The sequence below is a fragment of the Sycon ciliatum genome, chromosome 10, assembly GCF_964019385.1.
Source record: "Sycon ciliatum chromosome 10, ocSycCili1.1, whole genome shotgun sequence".
NCBI lineage: Eukaryota > Metazoa > Porifera > Calcarea > Leucosolenida > Sycettidae > Sycon > Sycon ciliatum.
This window is the reverse complement of record NC_088652.1, coordinates 23,329,120-23,346,619: the sequence shown is the minus strand read 5'-3', so window position 1 is coordinate 23,346,619 and position 17,500 is coordinate 23,329,120. Positions and strand designations below refer to the sequence as shown.

General features: G+C 49.6%; 1 protein-coding gene across 1 annotated transcript in view; it reads left to right on the top strand.

Annotated features, from left to right (window-relative positions):
• LOC135826365 (tyrosine-protein kinase Mer-like) overlaps positions 1-14,592 on the top strand; it is a 29,419-nt gene extending 14,827 nt beyond the window's left edge. The window contains exons 6-14 of the mRNA XM_065338978.1: positions 76-113; positions 767-850; positions 1,523-1,588; positions 2,561-2,793; positions 8,778-8,890; positions 10,137-10,296; positions 10,934-11,070; positions 11,844-11,904; positions 12,984-14,592. Of these exons, the coding sequence (XP_065195050.1) occupies positions 76-113; positions 767-850; positions 1,523-1,588; positions 2,561-2,793; positions 8,778-8,890; positions 10,137-10,296; positions 10,934-11,070; positions 11,844-11,904; positions 12,984-13,877 (1,786 nt within the window). The 3' untranslated portion in view covers positions 13,878-14,592. The remainder of the gene's footprint in view (positions 1-75; positions 114-766; positions 851-1,522; positions 1,589-2,560; positions 2,794-8,777; positions 8,891-10,136; positions 10,297-10,933; positions 11,071-11,843; positions 11,905-12,983) is intronic.
• Positions 14,593-17,500: the final 2,908 nt, after the last annotated feature.

The window sequence follows — 17,500 nt, the reverse complement described above, 5'->3', positions numbered from 1 at the left end:
ACTTACTTTCTTTACGGACTCCTTCAGATGTTCTGACTGATTGCTTGATGTTTGCTGTGCTGTCCATTCTTATAGGATGAGGAAGAAGCAGATTCGAAGCAAACATGAAAATGGTATGATCAGTTCTGTCATCCTGTTTTCTGGCCTCGTTCGAACCAGTTATGAAGTCGTTAAGTGTGTATTGTGATTGTAGCGGCGGGGTTGTTTGCTGGTAGTTTTACTGGGTTGTTCTGATAGTCTCTTCCGAATGTACTCAATTCACCTAGTTCAATTCACCTTGTATCTGCTCGGCCCAGAACTACCGTATAAAGTGTTTTTCCACGGGAGAATGGCATCACCAAACCTTATTGGTTTAGAATTGCCCTGTTACTATTGAAGGTTACTATTAAGGCCCTTCCTTTGTGGATGATGAGGTCCTCTCCACCTCCATGCAGTACAACAGGACACATGCTAAGGGTGGTGGCTTGAAAAGTCTCTGCTTGTAGCTGCCGTGGTGGCTGGCCAGGGTTTGTTAGATTGCAGCCACAAAACCATTCTGCGCCATTCTGCGTGTTTGCGCTGCTGTTCCGATCCTTTTCTGTACGTATTTCCAAACAGTGTTTCGTGGAGACAGAAATGAAATCAATGCAATAAATAAAGCAAGTTGCACATTCAATACACGCAACATTCACAGATTAGGTTTCCTTCAGCGTTTTCGTTGCCATCTCTTCAGAAGGAATTTTCCGGATCTTATTTTTCCCGATTCTTTTCTGTACTTTCCGGGTAGGTCGTCGTCGCCAACAACCTCATCCGTTTGCAGACTGTTTGATCGGCGCTGGGGAAGTTGTACCCGAGAAGGAGATTGGAAAAGGTAAGCAATGCATTGAGTGATATCCAGAGATGTACTGACGGCCACTGAAACTGTTATCCACAGGGGCGTCGGAACCGGTGCGGCAGGTGCGGCCAAAGCCGCACCAATAATTTTCGATTTTTTTTTTTTACATTTCAAACTTGTTGGTGGCTTGTCGACTCTTGTACAGGTACCATGTTTTACATCGACAATGCGGTGTATCATCAGCATGCATATTCTTTTTTCAATATTCTGTAGCGTTAAAATATGGCTTTTTAGGCCCAATTTCAAAAAATTTCCCGGGGGAGGACCCCCTCTCACACTTTGGCCGCACCAATGTTAAACTCCTTCCGACGCCCCTGATCCATGAAATGCAAATCAATTTTGCTGATGTGTATTGAGGTTCTGCCAGAAATTCTGCCATTTGTGGAATGAAAAATGTGGGTTGAGACAGGATAATGAACTTCAAAAACTAGAGAGGAATAGATGTAGCCCAATGATGCAAAGGACAACAGCTACTAAACTGACCAACAACGCAGTTTAGCCTTTCTTGGTTTCCGCAGCACCTGCCTGTTTTTTGTTTCAACTGCTTTCATGTATTCATATGAATGTGCTCCTGCGCACGTGTGTCCATGTGTGTGTCCACATCCATGCTTCTTGTGTTTGCATGTGTGTTCTCATGACCCGTTGCAGGTGCATTTGGTGTTGTCTACCTTGGAACTTACCAGGGAGAGAGTGTGGCAATCAAAACAATGAGAGGTACTGGGAACTTCATTTGCTGTTTGAATTTTGTTCACATGTCCTATGGTATCAAGAGGACATATCCAAGAGTGTGATACTCGACTATTCCCAAACCCATGACGGAAATTTCGGGACATCAGTGTTTTGCTGCCATTTGATTCACTGAGTTGGTGGACAAGCCGTTGATTATCCACTCTCTTTGTAATATGAAAAAGTATTCTTTCTAGACCAAAGAGTACTCTTTGGTCTAGAAAGAATACTTTTTGATATTTGCTTCACTGTTGTCATCATGCCTAGCAGTGCTAACCAGAGATCTAAGTACAGTGAAACCTGTCTAATAAGACGACCGCTCACGGGACCTTCAAAACGTGGTCTTTGTTACCAGGTGGTCTCCTTATCCAGGGTCATTCGACTGGAAATAGCATCTCTTGGTCCTGGTTGCAGTGGTCTTCTGGAACAGGTGGTCGCCTTATCCGAGTGGTCGCCTTGACAGCTTTTACTGTACAAAGGACTAACTTCACAGCTACTGTCGTCAAATTAGAACAAGAGACGGAAGATAAGGCATCCTGCCCAGGAGGACCTGACACCATAATGTACAAGAGAAGCACGAAAAAGCATGTACACGTGATCACACTTCTGCCGAAAATGACGCTTCGAAAAAAAATCATCCGCCGTGGGTGACCCCACCATCGCTCACTCACTCGGAGCCTGGCAAAGCAATTGACAAACCCTTCTATTCCCCAAACTGGTTGCTCACTGTGCGAGTGCGGCATGCAGATGTTTGTGTTAAAATAATTTAAAAGTTGCCTGATCATTACATTGTACAAGAAACTATGAATTGCGACAAACTCTGTAAACCTCTATTGTGCCTGTTGTGTGTAATAGTGCTCCACATTATTGTGTTGAGACCTCTGCTGGCTAAAGGAAATATCCTCACTCTAAACACACATTTCGGTATTTTTCTGCATTTTCCTGTTTTTGTTCTTGCAGTCAACGGATCTGTCACCGAACAGCAGGTCTACAACTTTCTTCAGGAGGCCGTCACCATGAAGCAGTTCAACCACGCCAACCTGCTCAACTTGATCGGTGTCTGTCTGCCGGAGAACGCCTCTCCGCAGATCATTGTGCCTTACATGGACCGGGGCGATCTGCACACGTTCTTGCGCAATCACAACGCATCCATGCCCAAGCCGTTCCGTACATCCGAGTCCGATCAGGATATGGTAAGTGAATCCCTGCAGGTGCTGTAACCGAATGGCGTCTAGTAGCATGCACTATGATCCGACACACCGCCAAAGACAACAACCGACCGTTCCTTCTTCGTTCTAAGATTCTGTTGAGTAAGAAAAGTGTACGGTATTATATGTGACCAAAAAGATACAGTGAAAGAAAAGCCTAGCAAAGCATTGCAAGGCACGTTGGTTCGGCTGCGTTGGTTCAGCTGCGTTGGTTCAGCTGCACGCTAGTGCAAACATGCAGATCGACAATGTTGGGCGGAAACCAAACACCACAACATTGCCAGAAACTAACTTGTTCACATTCACACCTACATACAATCATGAGTCCATACCGTGTCTGGTCTGGTTTGTTATGTTAGCAACCTAGAATGCATTGAACACATGGATTCGATCACACATTCCCCCCTGGTAACACAACAAAACAGGGAACTTGCACTAAAACGTAGAACTAAGGTTCTCCAAAGAAAAGAACAACACTCCACCAACAGCTAAACAAGAGAACAGCAAAATGCGTAATGGGTCTTGCATTTGCTAGCTTGCTCCTAACTAAGCACGCGCCAAGGTAGACTGATAACACGGCACACATACAGTTTCAGGAGCCATAGCGCTGTGGTGGCCTAATGGCAGATCTGTCTCGCAGTGACATGCGGATGCCGCCATCCCCTATGTTGGGCTCAGGGCCTAGCAGCACTGATGCTGGCTGGTACAGATAACCACCATCTGTTGCCGCTGCACTGTCGTCCATCAGCGCTGTTGGTTGGGCCAAGTCACGGGCGACATCCCTCTTGATGATCTCCACGTTGACAATCTTCTCCGCTGAGTGTGGATCAGCAGCCCGGGTGATGACAACTGTCGACGGCGACACAACGCGAACGATGCGCCACCCAGGCTCGTACGGTGCCAGGCATTTGCGGCTCCGGGAAGGCCGACGTAACAGCACCGCATCCCCTACGCTGTACTCTGCTCCTTCGATCACGCTCTCTGTGTCGTTCCGAGAGAGCTCTTCGTTTACGAGGTCTCGCACACGTGCCGTCTTCTCTGCCAAGCTTTCAACCCAGCTTGACAAACTGAGGTCTTCTTCCTCGCGCTCGACCAGGAGATTGCGTGGTTCCCATCCCATCATTGCGGCGCATGGCGAAATCCCAGTAGCACTGTGCGGCCGCACCCTGTAGTAGTAGAGCAGCATGCTCAGCTCTGTCTGCCAATCGCTGCTGTACTCGACCACTTTGCGGATAAGACCCAGCAGCGTGCGATTGAAGCGCTCGGCTCCCCCTTGGCTCTGAGGGTGGCGCACAGCTCCATGCCTCACATGTACGCCGAATATCGATAGCAGAGACGACACCACACAGTTAACAAACTCCGTGCCGTTGTCACATCGAATTACGCTTGGTGGGCCAAACCGGGTGCAAATACCAACAAGCGCCTCCGCGACACTGACACCATCATGGCGGGCTAGGGGTACGACTTCCACCCACCGTGTGAACATGTCCACACACACGAGGACACAATGGTAGGAACTACTGCGGCTGGGTCCCAGCTCTAACGTATCAATCTGGATGACTTCCCACGGCCTGGTTGGTAGGTCGCTTCTCGCGGCTGGAGGGTTGGGCTCTCCTCGCGACGGGTTCGCTGCACGGCACGTCCCGCAGTCTCGGACGACTTCCTGGCAGCGTTGCGCCATCTGTGGGAAATGACAGCACTTCCGAAGACTGCCCCACATGGTCTCCCAGTTACCATGTCCGGTGTTGCGGTGAGCAGCACCGACGGCTTCACTCTACAGTGCAGTAGGCAGGACCGGTACGATCACATCACCATCGACGGGGTCCACACGACTGAGGTACAGGACGCCATCAATAACACGCAGCTGACCCTTTGATTTCTTGTACAGCTGGCTCGTCACTTGCTTTCCATCCTGTAGCTGTGTCACTGTCAGCTGCACATCCGCATCTACCGCTTGGTACCCGCGGATAGACCGCATCGACGTTGGCCCCTTCATAGAGCTTGCTGGTAGCGCTGCTGCGATTTCACCTGCTTCCTCCCGACAGGGAGGCCATGAGGTCGGCACGCGGGTGAGCCGATCTGCAACGTTCGACTCCGAGGGGACCCACTCCACGGACACCGTCATGCCAGCAGCAGCCACAGTGTCCTGAAACACCTGCAGGCGGAGACGGACGAGAGACTCGTGGAGACCCCCGACCTTCACGCGATGAGTATTCTGCGAGACCGAGCGCAACCAACCAGCAACCGTCTTCGAGTCGGTCACGATGGTCAGGTTCTTGACGTCCCACCGGATGGCCAGATCCAGCGCCTTCAGAGACGACTCGAGCTCCGCCACATTGATATGACGCTTGTCTGCTTTGTCTCGCAACCATGAACCATCCTCGACAACCTTGCCATCCTGCGTGAGCACCGTGGCAATTGCCAGGTTGGACGCGTCACAATACGCTCGCCACGTACCCATCGTTGGGTCAGCGTACCACACTCCGCTAACGGGATCATCATTGCACAGGCGGTGAACAATGTCGCGGCAACACTTCAAGACAGCATCCGGTACAGCCTGATCCCATGCCACCTCTGACGTGCAGGCAAGGCGCTTGACATACGAACACGATGGGCGCAGCCAGGCACACACAGGGTAGTGCCCAATCACTCTGCCACACCAACTAAACAGTTCGCGCTTCGTTGGTTTGTCGGGTAGCTGTAGAGACACACCTTCGCGACGCGTCCACGACACACTCCCCTCGTCATCAGCCTGAAGTTGCAGACCTAGCACACGCGCACTCACGGCTGGCTCAGCCGGTTTGGTTGGCAGGCCATACTCCAGGAGCCGCGACTTGGTGCGGTCGACGAGCTGCTCTGGGACGTAGAGATCATCCACGTAGTTGTCTACGCCAGCGAGATCACGCGTGGCCCACTTCACGATCAAGTCCATTGCCTTTGGAGCCACGGACAGCCCGAAGCCCATCCGCTCCAGGACGTACACTTCGCCACGCCACACCACGCACTGATAACGCCACAAATCGGGATGAATGCGTACCTGTAGGTACGCTTTGCTGATATCCAGCAGCTGATACGCTTGCGGAACGCCCGCTTGACGCCACCTCCGTAGCGTCTCGCCACATGCCGGAGCGTCGGTGCCAGGGTGCGACGTCAGCTTCTGGTTGAGGAGCCGGTAGTCGAGGCAGGGCCGAACTGGCGTTGATGCCTTATGCTCCTGCGTAGCAGCGAGCAGAGGCAGCACACATCTCGGCTCACCATGCTTCTCGACGTCATGCTTCACTAGCCAGCCGTTGCCGAGCCATTTTTCAACCTCATCTCCAAATAGCTGTTCCTGCTCCTTGGAGAGCTTGGATCGTGGGTACTCTCCAAGGCCTGACCCGATGCACGTAGTCGGCTCCGTCTTGTCCGCCCATTGCCACTGCACCTCCCACGCCTTGTCAGCCGTACTCCACCGGAGGATCATATCTGATGCCCGCAGCACAACATCGCCATTGCTGAGCTTCTCCACGTCCGCGTGGTGAAAGTCTTCAGCGACGGCTCGTGCTTCCGACTCGGGGCGTGATGGTTGCTCATCTGGGGTGCTCGACGCCAGCACCAATGGGCATGCAGCACTGACGGTCCCGAATACAACCCCCACCAGTTCTCCTGCGTCATACTGCATATGCACACCACCCAGAGTCGCGATGCTGTTAACTCCAATCAGCACATCAGCCTCAACGACAGACAGGTCGTCCACCACCAGCATGTCAGTCTCGGTCTCACGTAGGCGAACCACAGCACTATCCAGCCGTGAGATTGTACACTCCACGACGCCACGGACATCCACCGGACTGCCATCGATCGCATTAATTGTCGATGACGTAGGCCTGATATCCAAAGCTAGGTCGGTTGCCAGGGCGCTAGCTACAAGGGAGCGGGATGCACAGGTGTCCACAGCAGCTACTACACGCTTGCTTGGACCGCCGGACCGTTTGATGTCCACAAAGATCCGTGGCAGACTGTCACCTCCACTGCTCAGGCATACCACCTTGGAGTCACCATGATCACCAGAGTGCACAGGAGCAGCGGCTGCACTCCCACCCCGCTGCTTCTTCTGCTTGAAGGCCTTGAACTCCGCACAATCTCTCATCATATGCCCAGCCTCGTCGCAGAATAAACACGTCAGCTGACTGTGTTTGGCTTGCTTGTGGCTACCAGTGCCACTACTCGTGCTCGCAGGGCAGTTCCGCTTGAAGTGGCCAACTTGACCACACTTGTAACACAGGACACGTCTTGCGGAGTCGCGACCTGCACCTGCTGCAGCGGTCATCCTGGAAGAGCCTGATGGAGCCCGATCGTCTAGAGCACCGTAGCTCACTGCTGCCACACCGGGCTTCATCGATCGCTCCACGCTTCTAAGCCGCCTGACGTACTCCACGCAATCGTCGATGGTGTCCGTTTTTCCACTCATACGGAGCTCCTTCGCAAACTGAGAGGGGAGCCCGGAGAGAAACTGCCCGATCACTATTTTATTCTTCCCATCAGCATCAACCTGCTCACCAGACAAGGTGAGAAGCCTCTTCAAGTCCGCTGCGAAGTTGTCCACCGACTCGTCTCCTCGCAAGATCCTGGACGTAAACATCGAGTATGCTTGATCCGGTGCCATCCCAAAAGCGGCGGTCAGCTTCGCTTTCACATCGGCCGGCTTCTTCTTATCCGCTGCCGCCATCTCGTTCCACACGGTGAACGCCTCACCCTCGAGATAGAGCGGTAGATTCGCCATCTTCTTTTCGTCCGAGTCCCACTTCTGCAAGTCCGCGACAACTGAGAACTTCGCCCAGAATTCGCTCAGGTCGTCCCGACCCCCGCGGAACGGTCTCAAGAAGCATTCGACTTTGGCCATCTCCCACTGCTACCCAATTCGCCCGACTACTCCGAGTTACAACACAAACTCCTGAGTCCCGGGTTTCGGCACCAAAAAGTGCTGTAACCGAATGGCGTCTAGTAGCATGCACTATGATCCGACACACCGCCAAAGACAACAACCGACCGTTCCTTCTTCGTTCTAAGATTCTGTTGAGTAAGAAAAGTGTACGGTATTATATGTGACCAAAAAGATACAGTGAAAGAAAAGCCTAGCAAAGCATTGCAAGGCACGTTGGTTCGGCTGCGTTGGTTCAGCTGCGTTGGTTCAGCTGCACGCTAGTGCAAACATGCAGATCGACAATGTTGGGCGGAAACCAAACACCACAACATTGCCAGAAACTAACTTGTTCACACCTACATACAATCATGAGTCCATACCGTGTCTGGTCTGGTTTGTTATGTTAGCAACCTAGAATGCATTGAACACATGGATTCGATCACAACCTACTTACCGTATCTTCCGGGGTACAGTGGAGATTGGTTATAACGACATTCCTTCGGGAGAGAATGAAATTTCACTGTATTCGATCTGTCATTTAACCCGATCTTTCAACATGCAATATGTATTGCCAACAAAAACTCTCGGACAAATCCTTACAATGGGTATTGAGAGTATGTTCCTAGAGTTTGAAAGGCCTAGGAGAAAGCATCGGTACAAATGAACATTTTGAATGCAGCCCAAAAAAAATGTATTGCCAGGAATTGATTGCAGATGCGCGTGTGCGTAATGGAGACGCACATGTGCGTAAGTAGACCACCTGGTAACAGAGACCACGTTTTGAAGGTCCCTCGAGCGGTCGTCTTAGACAGGTTTTACTGTAGTCTCAAGTCGCCTGGCGATTGTTTTTGAGCAAGAAACTCAGAGTGGCCACAAACTCTACAAACCTCCTTTGTACTGTGTGTGTGTGTGTGTGTGTGTGTGTGTGTGCGTGCGTGCGTGCGTGCGTGTGTGTGTGCGTGTGTGTGTGTGTGTGTGTGTGTGTGTGTGTGTGTGTGTGTGTGTGTGTGTGTGTGTGTGTGTGTGTGTGTGTGTGTGTGTGTGTGTGTGTGTTGGTGTACTGCAGGAGGAGCTGAGTAGCAATGAGCTATATGCTGTCATGCTGCAAGTGGCCTTGGCCATGGACTATCTCAGTTCAAAGAATTTCGTTCACAGGGATCTGGCAGCTCGCAATTGCATGTAAGTGAGGTGTGCTGAGTTGGTCATGCAGTGTACACACACTGTGTGCTGAGTTGGTCATGCAGTACACACGCACGCACGCACGCACGCCCGCACGCGCACACACACACACACACACACACCCGTGCGCGCGCACGCACACACACACACACACACACACACACACACACACACACACACAAACACACACACACACACACACAGTACGTTGTACTGGTTTAGTGCTGTCACTACCATCATCGCCAATGCCACAGCTGGTGACACCAACACCTCCACCGGGCCACCACCACACCCATAAGCACACCAACACTCACACCCACACACCGCCACGGCCTCCACCATGACCATGTATTTTCGTATAGCGGTCTCAGCGCGTATGCATGGCTCATTGTTTCCACATCAATCTTCAAAGTCCCAATATCTGTGCTCATGTACTTGGTACTTCAAGTATTTTACATAATAATGAATGTGTTTGCATCTCGAGCATTCACAAACACATGCGCAGATGCACGCAATCGACTCTATTATTTTGTCTATTTGTCTTCATAAGAGTGTGATTATCTTCAAAATTTGTATTTATGTAAGAGTCCACGTGTTCTGGCGACAACTCGTCGGCCCCTTGACCTCCTTCCTTCGATAAAAGGAGTGCGGCCTCTTTGACGAGTTCGTCGATGGATCCTTGCAGCTCGCGACCTTGACCCGGCGCATGATCTGCGTGCCAGTCGTCACTGCTTTCTTCGGCATGTTAGCTCGACGACCCAAATCGGGCAAGCTGCTTACAAATTATTTGAGTCGAGTCTATCTTTCTCAAGATTGGAATGGTACGCACGGCTCGTTTCGAGCTCCGGTGCCGTTCATGTCCCGGGTTTCGGCACCAATTTGTGCACACGTCAGGCAGTTCAATGTTCTTATTCTTGGGATCGGGAGAACTTGATTTGACTGAATTTAACTGACAATGCACAAGGGGTAAATAATACTTGTTCTTGCTGTGAACTGAAAGAAGACGACTAATGCGCAAGGCGCTTGCGCAGAGAGAAAAAGGAGCCGGAAAAAACATGGAGGACGTAGCTAAGAGGTGAGTGAGTCAGTAGAAATAATAAACTCGCGGCCCAGCTTCGGTGTGGGAACGCGGAAACAAACCGGGATAGAGAACACAAACTATGACGTGTACTGCAAATAATCTCATGACGTTGAGCATCATGTCAACGTCGTGACAAATGTTACCGTTTGTCCTGTCTACACACAGGTTGGACCGTGACCTGATAGTGAAGGTTGGTGACTTTGGTCTGGGTCGTCATATGTACGATGAACAGTACTATCGGGCAAACAGTGAGTTCATGCTACCCGTCAAGTGGATGGCTCCAGAGAGCCTGCGCTACTACAAGTTCACTTCAAAGTCAGATGTGGTAAGTCGTATTGACATGTTAGTTATCATTTCCAATGCATACACACTTTTTTGTTCTTTTTTTGTATCTTTTTTCTTCCCTCTTCACTGCCTTCTTATTGGGAAGAAATTCCCGTCTGGATATGCGAGATAAAACAAGTCCAAAAAAGAAGAAAAAAAGGAGCATCCCCTGCGCAAGACTCGCTGTGTTTATCACAGTTAGAGCACTCTGACCTTGATACTTTGAGCCGGTTTGGTAAACATTCTTTGTTATTTATGAGACTTCATCGCAATCGGTTTGGTTGGTAACTCCGAGCTTCACTGAGGAGCCCTAACAAGTTCAAAACAGCTAGCTGTCCGAAGCTGGACTAGTGCCATCTCTACATCATATTCTCTAGCACCTCTCACTCCTACTTGTTTTCCTACTGTAGACCATACCAAGTTTGAGTGAAGGGATTGCCGTACTGGCTTAGTGGCTCTGCTATCACATCCTTTGGTGTATCAGCTTAGTTTTAACTCTTAACACATTGTCCCTTCTTCACTTTGCCATGATTATATTGGCTCACCATCCAAGTAAAAATTAATACTCAGCGATTTCGGCTCATGACGTCACTCATGGTAGTTCCTTTCTGTGTGTTTTTCTTTGCTCCTGTGAACAGTGGTCGTTTGGAGTGCTGATGTGGGAGGTGGAATCACTCGGTCGCATTCCCTACCCGGGTATCAGCAATGCCGAGATTGCCGACTTCGTCTCCGATGGCAACCGATTGTCCCAGCCTGATAGATGTCCGGATCAACTGTAAGTGATTCCTATAGACCTTATTCGATAACGTGATCTTTGGACTCGCCTCCAGGGATTTGTCGTAAGCTGGGGCACGCGTACGTGAAACGAGTGGCAAGAAAGGCCCAGCTCGTACAAGGGAGTAGTAAAATACCAGTATTCTTCCTACTCCTATGTTCCCACGCCGAGTCCTCTGTGCACTGAGTGCAGGTCTCTTGCCAATCCCTGGTTCCCGGGACCCCGGTTCACGTGATTGTGACGTTTATCGAATAAGGTCTATCCTATAGGAAGACGCAGTATTGGAACTGTCACAAGTAGTTCACAAGCCAGGGCATGCACCTCCGTACGTAGGAGTGAATCCTTGCTCCAGTTTTGATGCCAAGATTTTATGCTGCAACAATGTCCAGTGGTCGAAGGAAGCTCCTATCAAATTTTAGTCAATAAACATTACACGCTACCACTATTTCGTTCAACTTTTAAACTAGTTCCTTTTATCTCTTTTAACCGTTGCCTGATGATTGCGTAGCATGAAACTCGAAGTAGCGATGAACTAACCTTGCTTGTGGTGTATCTGTATACGCATCCCGCTCTCCGTGTGTGTTTGCTGGTGGTCTCTTTTGTACTCACTGCCCGTACGCATGCCAGCACAGCGTTCACACTGATTCTTGGTTGTCGGATCTCTTCTGCAGTTCTCTTTCTGTTTTCCTTTGTGTTCACAGCTACTGTATTTCGATAAAGATATATTGAAACCCCAACACTTTGCTTTGTTGTTCTGTGTGTCTTGTAACCAGGTATAACCTGATGAAGATCTGTTGGCAAGACAACCCAATCCATCGACCGACATTCTCAAGAGTAAGCATGACGTTACATTGACTTGTATCCTGCACCGCATGCAAGTTCTGCTTCTAAATGAAACTCGTTCACGTGAATCAAGTTTGGGCCCGGCACCAGCTCACATCCCAGCGCTCGCAGGTCTACGGCTGCACAGCACGCGGCGTGCCATTGAGTGGCAGGGCGGATTTCATTGAGCGGCATTGTAACTCACTGCCATAGGTGAATGTGGAGAGATACCCGCAGAGGGATTTTCGCTCAGTTTATTAACTACACAAGGCAGAACAACAGAGACGAAAAGCTTTCTCATGACTCCGAGCTTAGTGTTGAAAAAGACAAAAACACTCATCAGACGAAGTTTAGTAACTATACGTGCAGTGCACTGTTCTATGTTGCAGGCTGCACTAAAAGTCCAGTAAAACTCCTCAGATCGGGACGCCCCCGATCCGGGCACGTCCGTCTGCCGGGCACCTTTCTGACCCATCTCGAGTCGCACAAATTGGCTTTTCAACGAAAAACGGCCACGAAAACCTTTGATTGGCGTGAAAATGGTGAACAACACAAGGGAACAACAACACCAAGCAGTAATACAATGTGATCATGGGGACAAGCTTTCCCGACAATAACACCGGTCAGGTCTTCACCTGCCAGTACACTGGCTAGGTTTTGCTCGAAAGCATCCCCTGCTGCTGCGCTCGTATCACCACCCATACAAGCCGGACCCTGTATGTCTTGATTGGACGGTGCAGCAGTCTTGTTTGCACACTTATGCCGCCCTGGTGGTACAGTGGAGCGCAATGGAGCGCAGTGGAGTGCAATGCCAGCTTGACCGCATGCACCCACATAGCCTATTGGCACAGTGGCACTTGCCAGTGCTGTGTGCACTTTCCCAGTTGAAATACAAATTCTCAGAATGTGCGGAATATGTACATGCGTGTATGCATGCGTGCGTGGGAGGGGGGGGGGGGGGCACTATCTATCTCTTGTATACATTTGTTGGTCTCCTGATGCGAATGCGTGTGTGTATGCGTATGTGTGTGTGTGTGTGTGTGTGTGTGTGTGCGTGTGTGTGCGCGCGCGACTATTTTGCCTCCGATCAGATCTTGGAGTTCATGGAGGACTACGACCGTCAGAGCTTCTACAGCATGACAACGAGCCCGCTGTACTCGTCCACTGCCGGTACAACCAGTGCGAACAACACGTTTACTTTCATGACCGGTACTGACGATGACGGCTCGACAGTCACCCGCACGACAATCGTTCCCGCCGGCAAGCCCCGCTCTGCATCGTGCTCCTCGGCTGCAGCAACCTCCATTTCGTTTCCACAGCAACCAACACCGAGTGTTAGGTATCTCCCGGCGAGCACAAGTGTGTCGTTCAGCAACAACAACCCATCCGTCGTCACGCACGTCCCGTATTCCGACATGCGCTCCGTCTTTCCGCAGGAGTTTGCGCCGATTCCTGCCGATGTTGAGCCGGTGATGCCTGCAAACCCGGCACCGCTATCTTATTCCCCATCCCCGCCGCCACCACCACCAGAGGCACAACATGTACAGCTCACCATCGAAGAACAGAAGCAATTGAACAAGGATGCGCTGGCGAAAAGCCCAGTAAGCACCCTCTCCGGTAACGATTCGCTGCGCCAACGCTCACTCAGCGATGGAGCTGCGTCCCTGCCACGTCCCTCCAATCTCTATATCACTGCACCGCTGCACAATGCACTGCCAAAGTCACCTGCCAGTGATGTCACCTCACCTGCGCTGACGATCGGATCTCCTGCTTCTCCGTTATCCACGCAAGAAAGCCCTGGTGTAGCAGTTTCGCCGCAGGTCGGAAACGAACCTCAGCTCTCCATCCCTGCACTGCTATGTATTCCGTCCACTGCGTCGGAATTCACACCGGATTCCAAGACCGAGGGATCTATCGTCGAGTACCAAAATTGCCTTAGCGTTCAGCAGCCAGTCAAAGCGGTTGGAGTGGAGACTGATGCCTAAACGGGTGGAGTGAATGAGTGTGGCAGAGTACAATCATGGCTTACTGTCTGTCAATGAACATTGATGAAGGTGTGCTGCAAGAATCCATCTGCACGCACGCACACACACACACACCCGTCCAACGCACAGTCGCTTCCAACTGCCTGTGCCTCACAGTCTAACGCTAGTCTTTCGTAAACTCTTTCTTGTTTCCGATAATACAAATAGATACACACTATTTTAGTCTGTCAGGGCTGCATCCTCTGTAAGGCGTTTACATATTATGAGCCTATCAGTATAGCCAATGACTATGTGTAACTAGGCTAATACATACTTCAAGTACATATATTATAGATGTTTCCCCACGGTAAATGAACTCTCCGGATCTCTTGAGAACTAAACTAAAGCTTCTAAAGCCTGCCGAATGACTCTATCAGCCGTAACTATCAAGCTCTTTTTTTCTTGGATATGGTCCGGACACGAGATGCTCAGAGTATGCAGTTTGAAGCTACTCTAGTTACGCAGTGTTCACCTTGCATGTACCGCTTTTCCCCCTTCATCGCCGTATTTCATGCCCCACAGGCTGAACTTGACTCCCAGAGCTTTTATACTATGATTTATCTGTAGATAGTTTGCCTTTCGCATCTCACTTGTGGCTTTGAGCCGTTGTAAATCACTTGCTGCATCCATAACCAACTGCGGTCTTCTAGTTGCTGAAATACAAGAGTCACATGTATTGAGAACATCATTCAGAGGGTTAGCAAGTTTTAGGAATACTTTAATTTCAGAAATTTTAGGTGCTCAATATTTTCGGTTTGAGGGCAAAAGGCCAGGTTAGGTGAACAGAAATTTCAGGTATAGAGAAGCAGTTCCCTATTGGATTATGTGTGTTAGTTTTTTTTCGGTGTATGGAAATTTTAGGTATGAAACAGATGCACCGAAAGTGCCGAAAATAAAAGGACACCGAAAATTTGTGAACTTACAGTAGATTGCTACGTGTAGTATTGGGAATGTGTTTAATTTCGCTATTTACACAAGTACGTGTACATACTGGTGTAGTAGTTTTCTTACTAAAAAAATACGGCAAAACCGGCCCTGACGCACCGTTGCGCGTTGGTACAGCGGAAGTCCAAGAAACCTGCTTGCTGACGATAGGAACAGTTTTCATTAGAGCCAATGGACATAATGCACGGTGCTGCTCAATGGAATCCAGTCGCGTCGCGCAAGTACGCGCCGGACGTTGCGCAGCCTTAGACCTGTGAACACTGGGCGGCGAAATGATGCAAGGCGCAGACTTGAGTGACACGATCGACTGGATTGCAGTGAGCAGCACTGTAGTGTAGATCTGCAACCATCCTGTGTGTTCCGTGGGAATTTTCCGATCGACACATGCACAAAAGAACTGAATGAACGAATGCTTACCGTTTAGCGTTTTACTTTTTTTACTAGTATGTACATTGTAGTTTAGTTGTCACTCTTAGTCTTTACACTGAGAAGATGACATGATATGAGGCGTGCTAGGCCCTATTCATTGTTCAGAGACTAGCGACCAGAGCCAGCTCTGATACCGACGAATGGTGCAAGTAAGTTGTTACTAGTTTTGGGTGTTTTTTTGCACCTGAATGGGATTCAAACCCACCACTGTTTCATGTCCTGTACATGAATCATGTACAGGACATGAAATGCGCCCATCTGGGTACACCACATGCACAGTACTAGTACCGAATACCTTTAGGGGGGCACATCACCCAAAAATTTCATATGGCATTCAATTGACCGTAACTTTGGTGTTTCTCAGTGGATTTGAGTGAAATTTTGACCACACACTCCTGCCACTATGCTGGCCCTCAGGACATGATTTACAAGTTCTTGCGTCTCACTGACAGGCTTTCCAGGCCGGAAAAACTCAAATTTCCGGCATAGTGCTACGGTGTGCGAGCCACCCAGGAGCCAAACAAATGCATTTACATTTTTTTCACATTTTCGTGCCCATTCTGTCCGTGCGCGGGACCCAAACCTAAAACAAGTCCAGAAGCAGCCATGGGTGGTGGGGTAGGGCCCCTCAACGTGGCCCTGGAATCTGTCACAACGGAACGAGTGGGCGTTCTTTCACGGACTCCCACAGACCCAAGGCAATTTTTGAATTTTTTTAGGTTTGGCACGTGCTACGAGGTCGTACCTTTGATACAACATCCAGTGCTGGGACCTCCACAGCAAGCCATTTCCACAGCGCTGCAAACCAAATCCAGGATGCCCTCAGAAACCGGCAAAGACTGCCACTCACGTTTCACTACTGCCTAGTACTGAATCCTACCTGACTTCTTGACACGACTCAAACTTGCCAAAGTCACTAAATCAACGTCAACTACAATAATCAAGCCACATATCTGCAACGTCACGAGGGTGCTGGCAAAAGTCCTGCTGCACGGCGGCGGGCTTCGCCCGCCGCCGTGCAGCCCAATACGTGGTTTTTTAACGTGATTTTTTGGACTTTTTTGGACTTGGGGCAAAATTCTGCACACTTTCGCGTGTTTCCATAATACGACAAGTTGCGCACGGTCTGCTCACATTCAAATACAGTGCTGCCAACAAATGACAGCATGCAACAACAAAATCTTTCCTTGCAAGGGCACATTTTCGGCCATAACTCTTGAACGGCTGGTCAGATAGGGACACAGTTTTCAGAGAATTTGCAGCTATTCATGCTCTTTCAACTGACGTAGCACTCAATATGAATTTACAAATTCGATTTTTCAGCGAATTTTTGGGTGATGTGCCCCCTTAAATCTACGAGAGCTCGTAATAAATAATTTAAAATTGTGGGGTAAGTCGTTTCACCAAACAAACACTAACACATAATAATCTAATAGGGAACTGCTTCTCTGTACTTGAGCACCGAAAATTTCTGAAATTAGGGTAACTACTGAAGTACTACAATGTAGTCACGGCAGGGAGTCGTGAAAGGACTTTCACAGCGACATTCCTGACTCAAGCCTAGGAGCACAGCATACTGCATAATGTATCCAGTCAGTGGCATGCACAGCTACATGCACAGCTACATGCACAGCTACATGCACAGCTACACGCACAGCTACATGCACAGCTACACGCACAGCTACATGCACAGCTACATGCACAGCTACATGCACAGCTACATGCACAGCTACATGCACAGCTACATGCACAGCTACATGCACAGCTACACGCACAGCTACATGCACAGCTACATGCACAGCTACATGCACAGCTACATGCACAGCTACATGCACAGCTAGCTACATGCACAGCTACATGTATCAGGATCTGGTTCATGTACGTACTGACTCTGTGACTGTCTGAGGCTGACTGTCTGTGAAATGAGTCCGTAAATGACCGCAGGTGATGATTCCTTGTCTGCATCGGTATAAATAATTATATTATTCGTTTAGAGTCTAGAAATAAAAGAGAATGATTGTACATGTCATGTACATGACATTGTACACTAATAATTCTTCTTGTTTAGCGTGTCGCTGGGTGACCCGCGATCGCGAATGTCCTGTTCAAGAGAAAAGACTGATGCAGTGACAGGCTACAGTACAGTACAGTCGGGCAGGGTGCCAAACTAACTAACTAACGTTACTTGTTACTTTGTTGTTGTTTGGCTT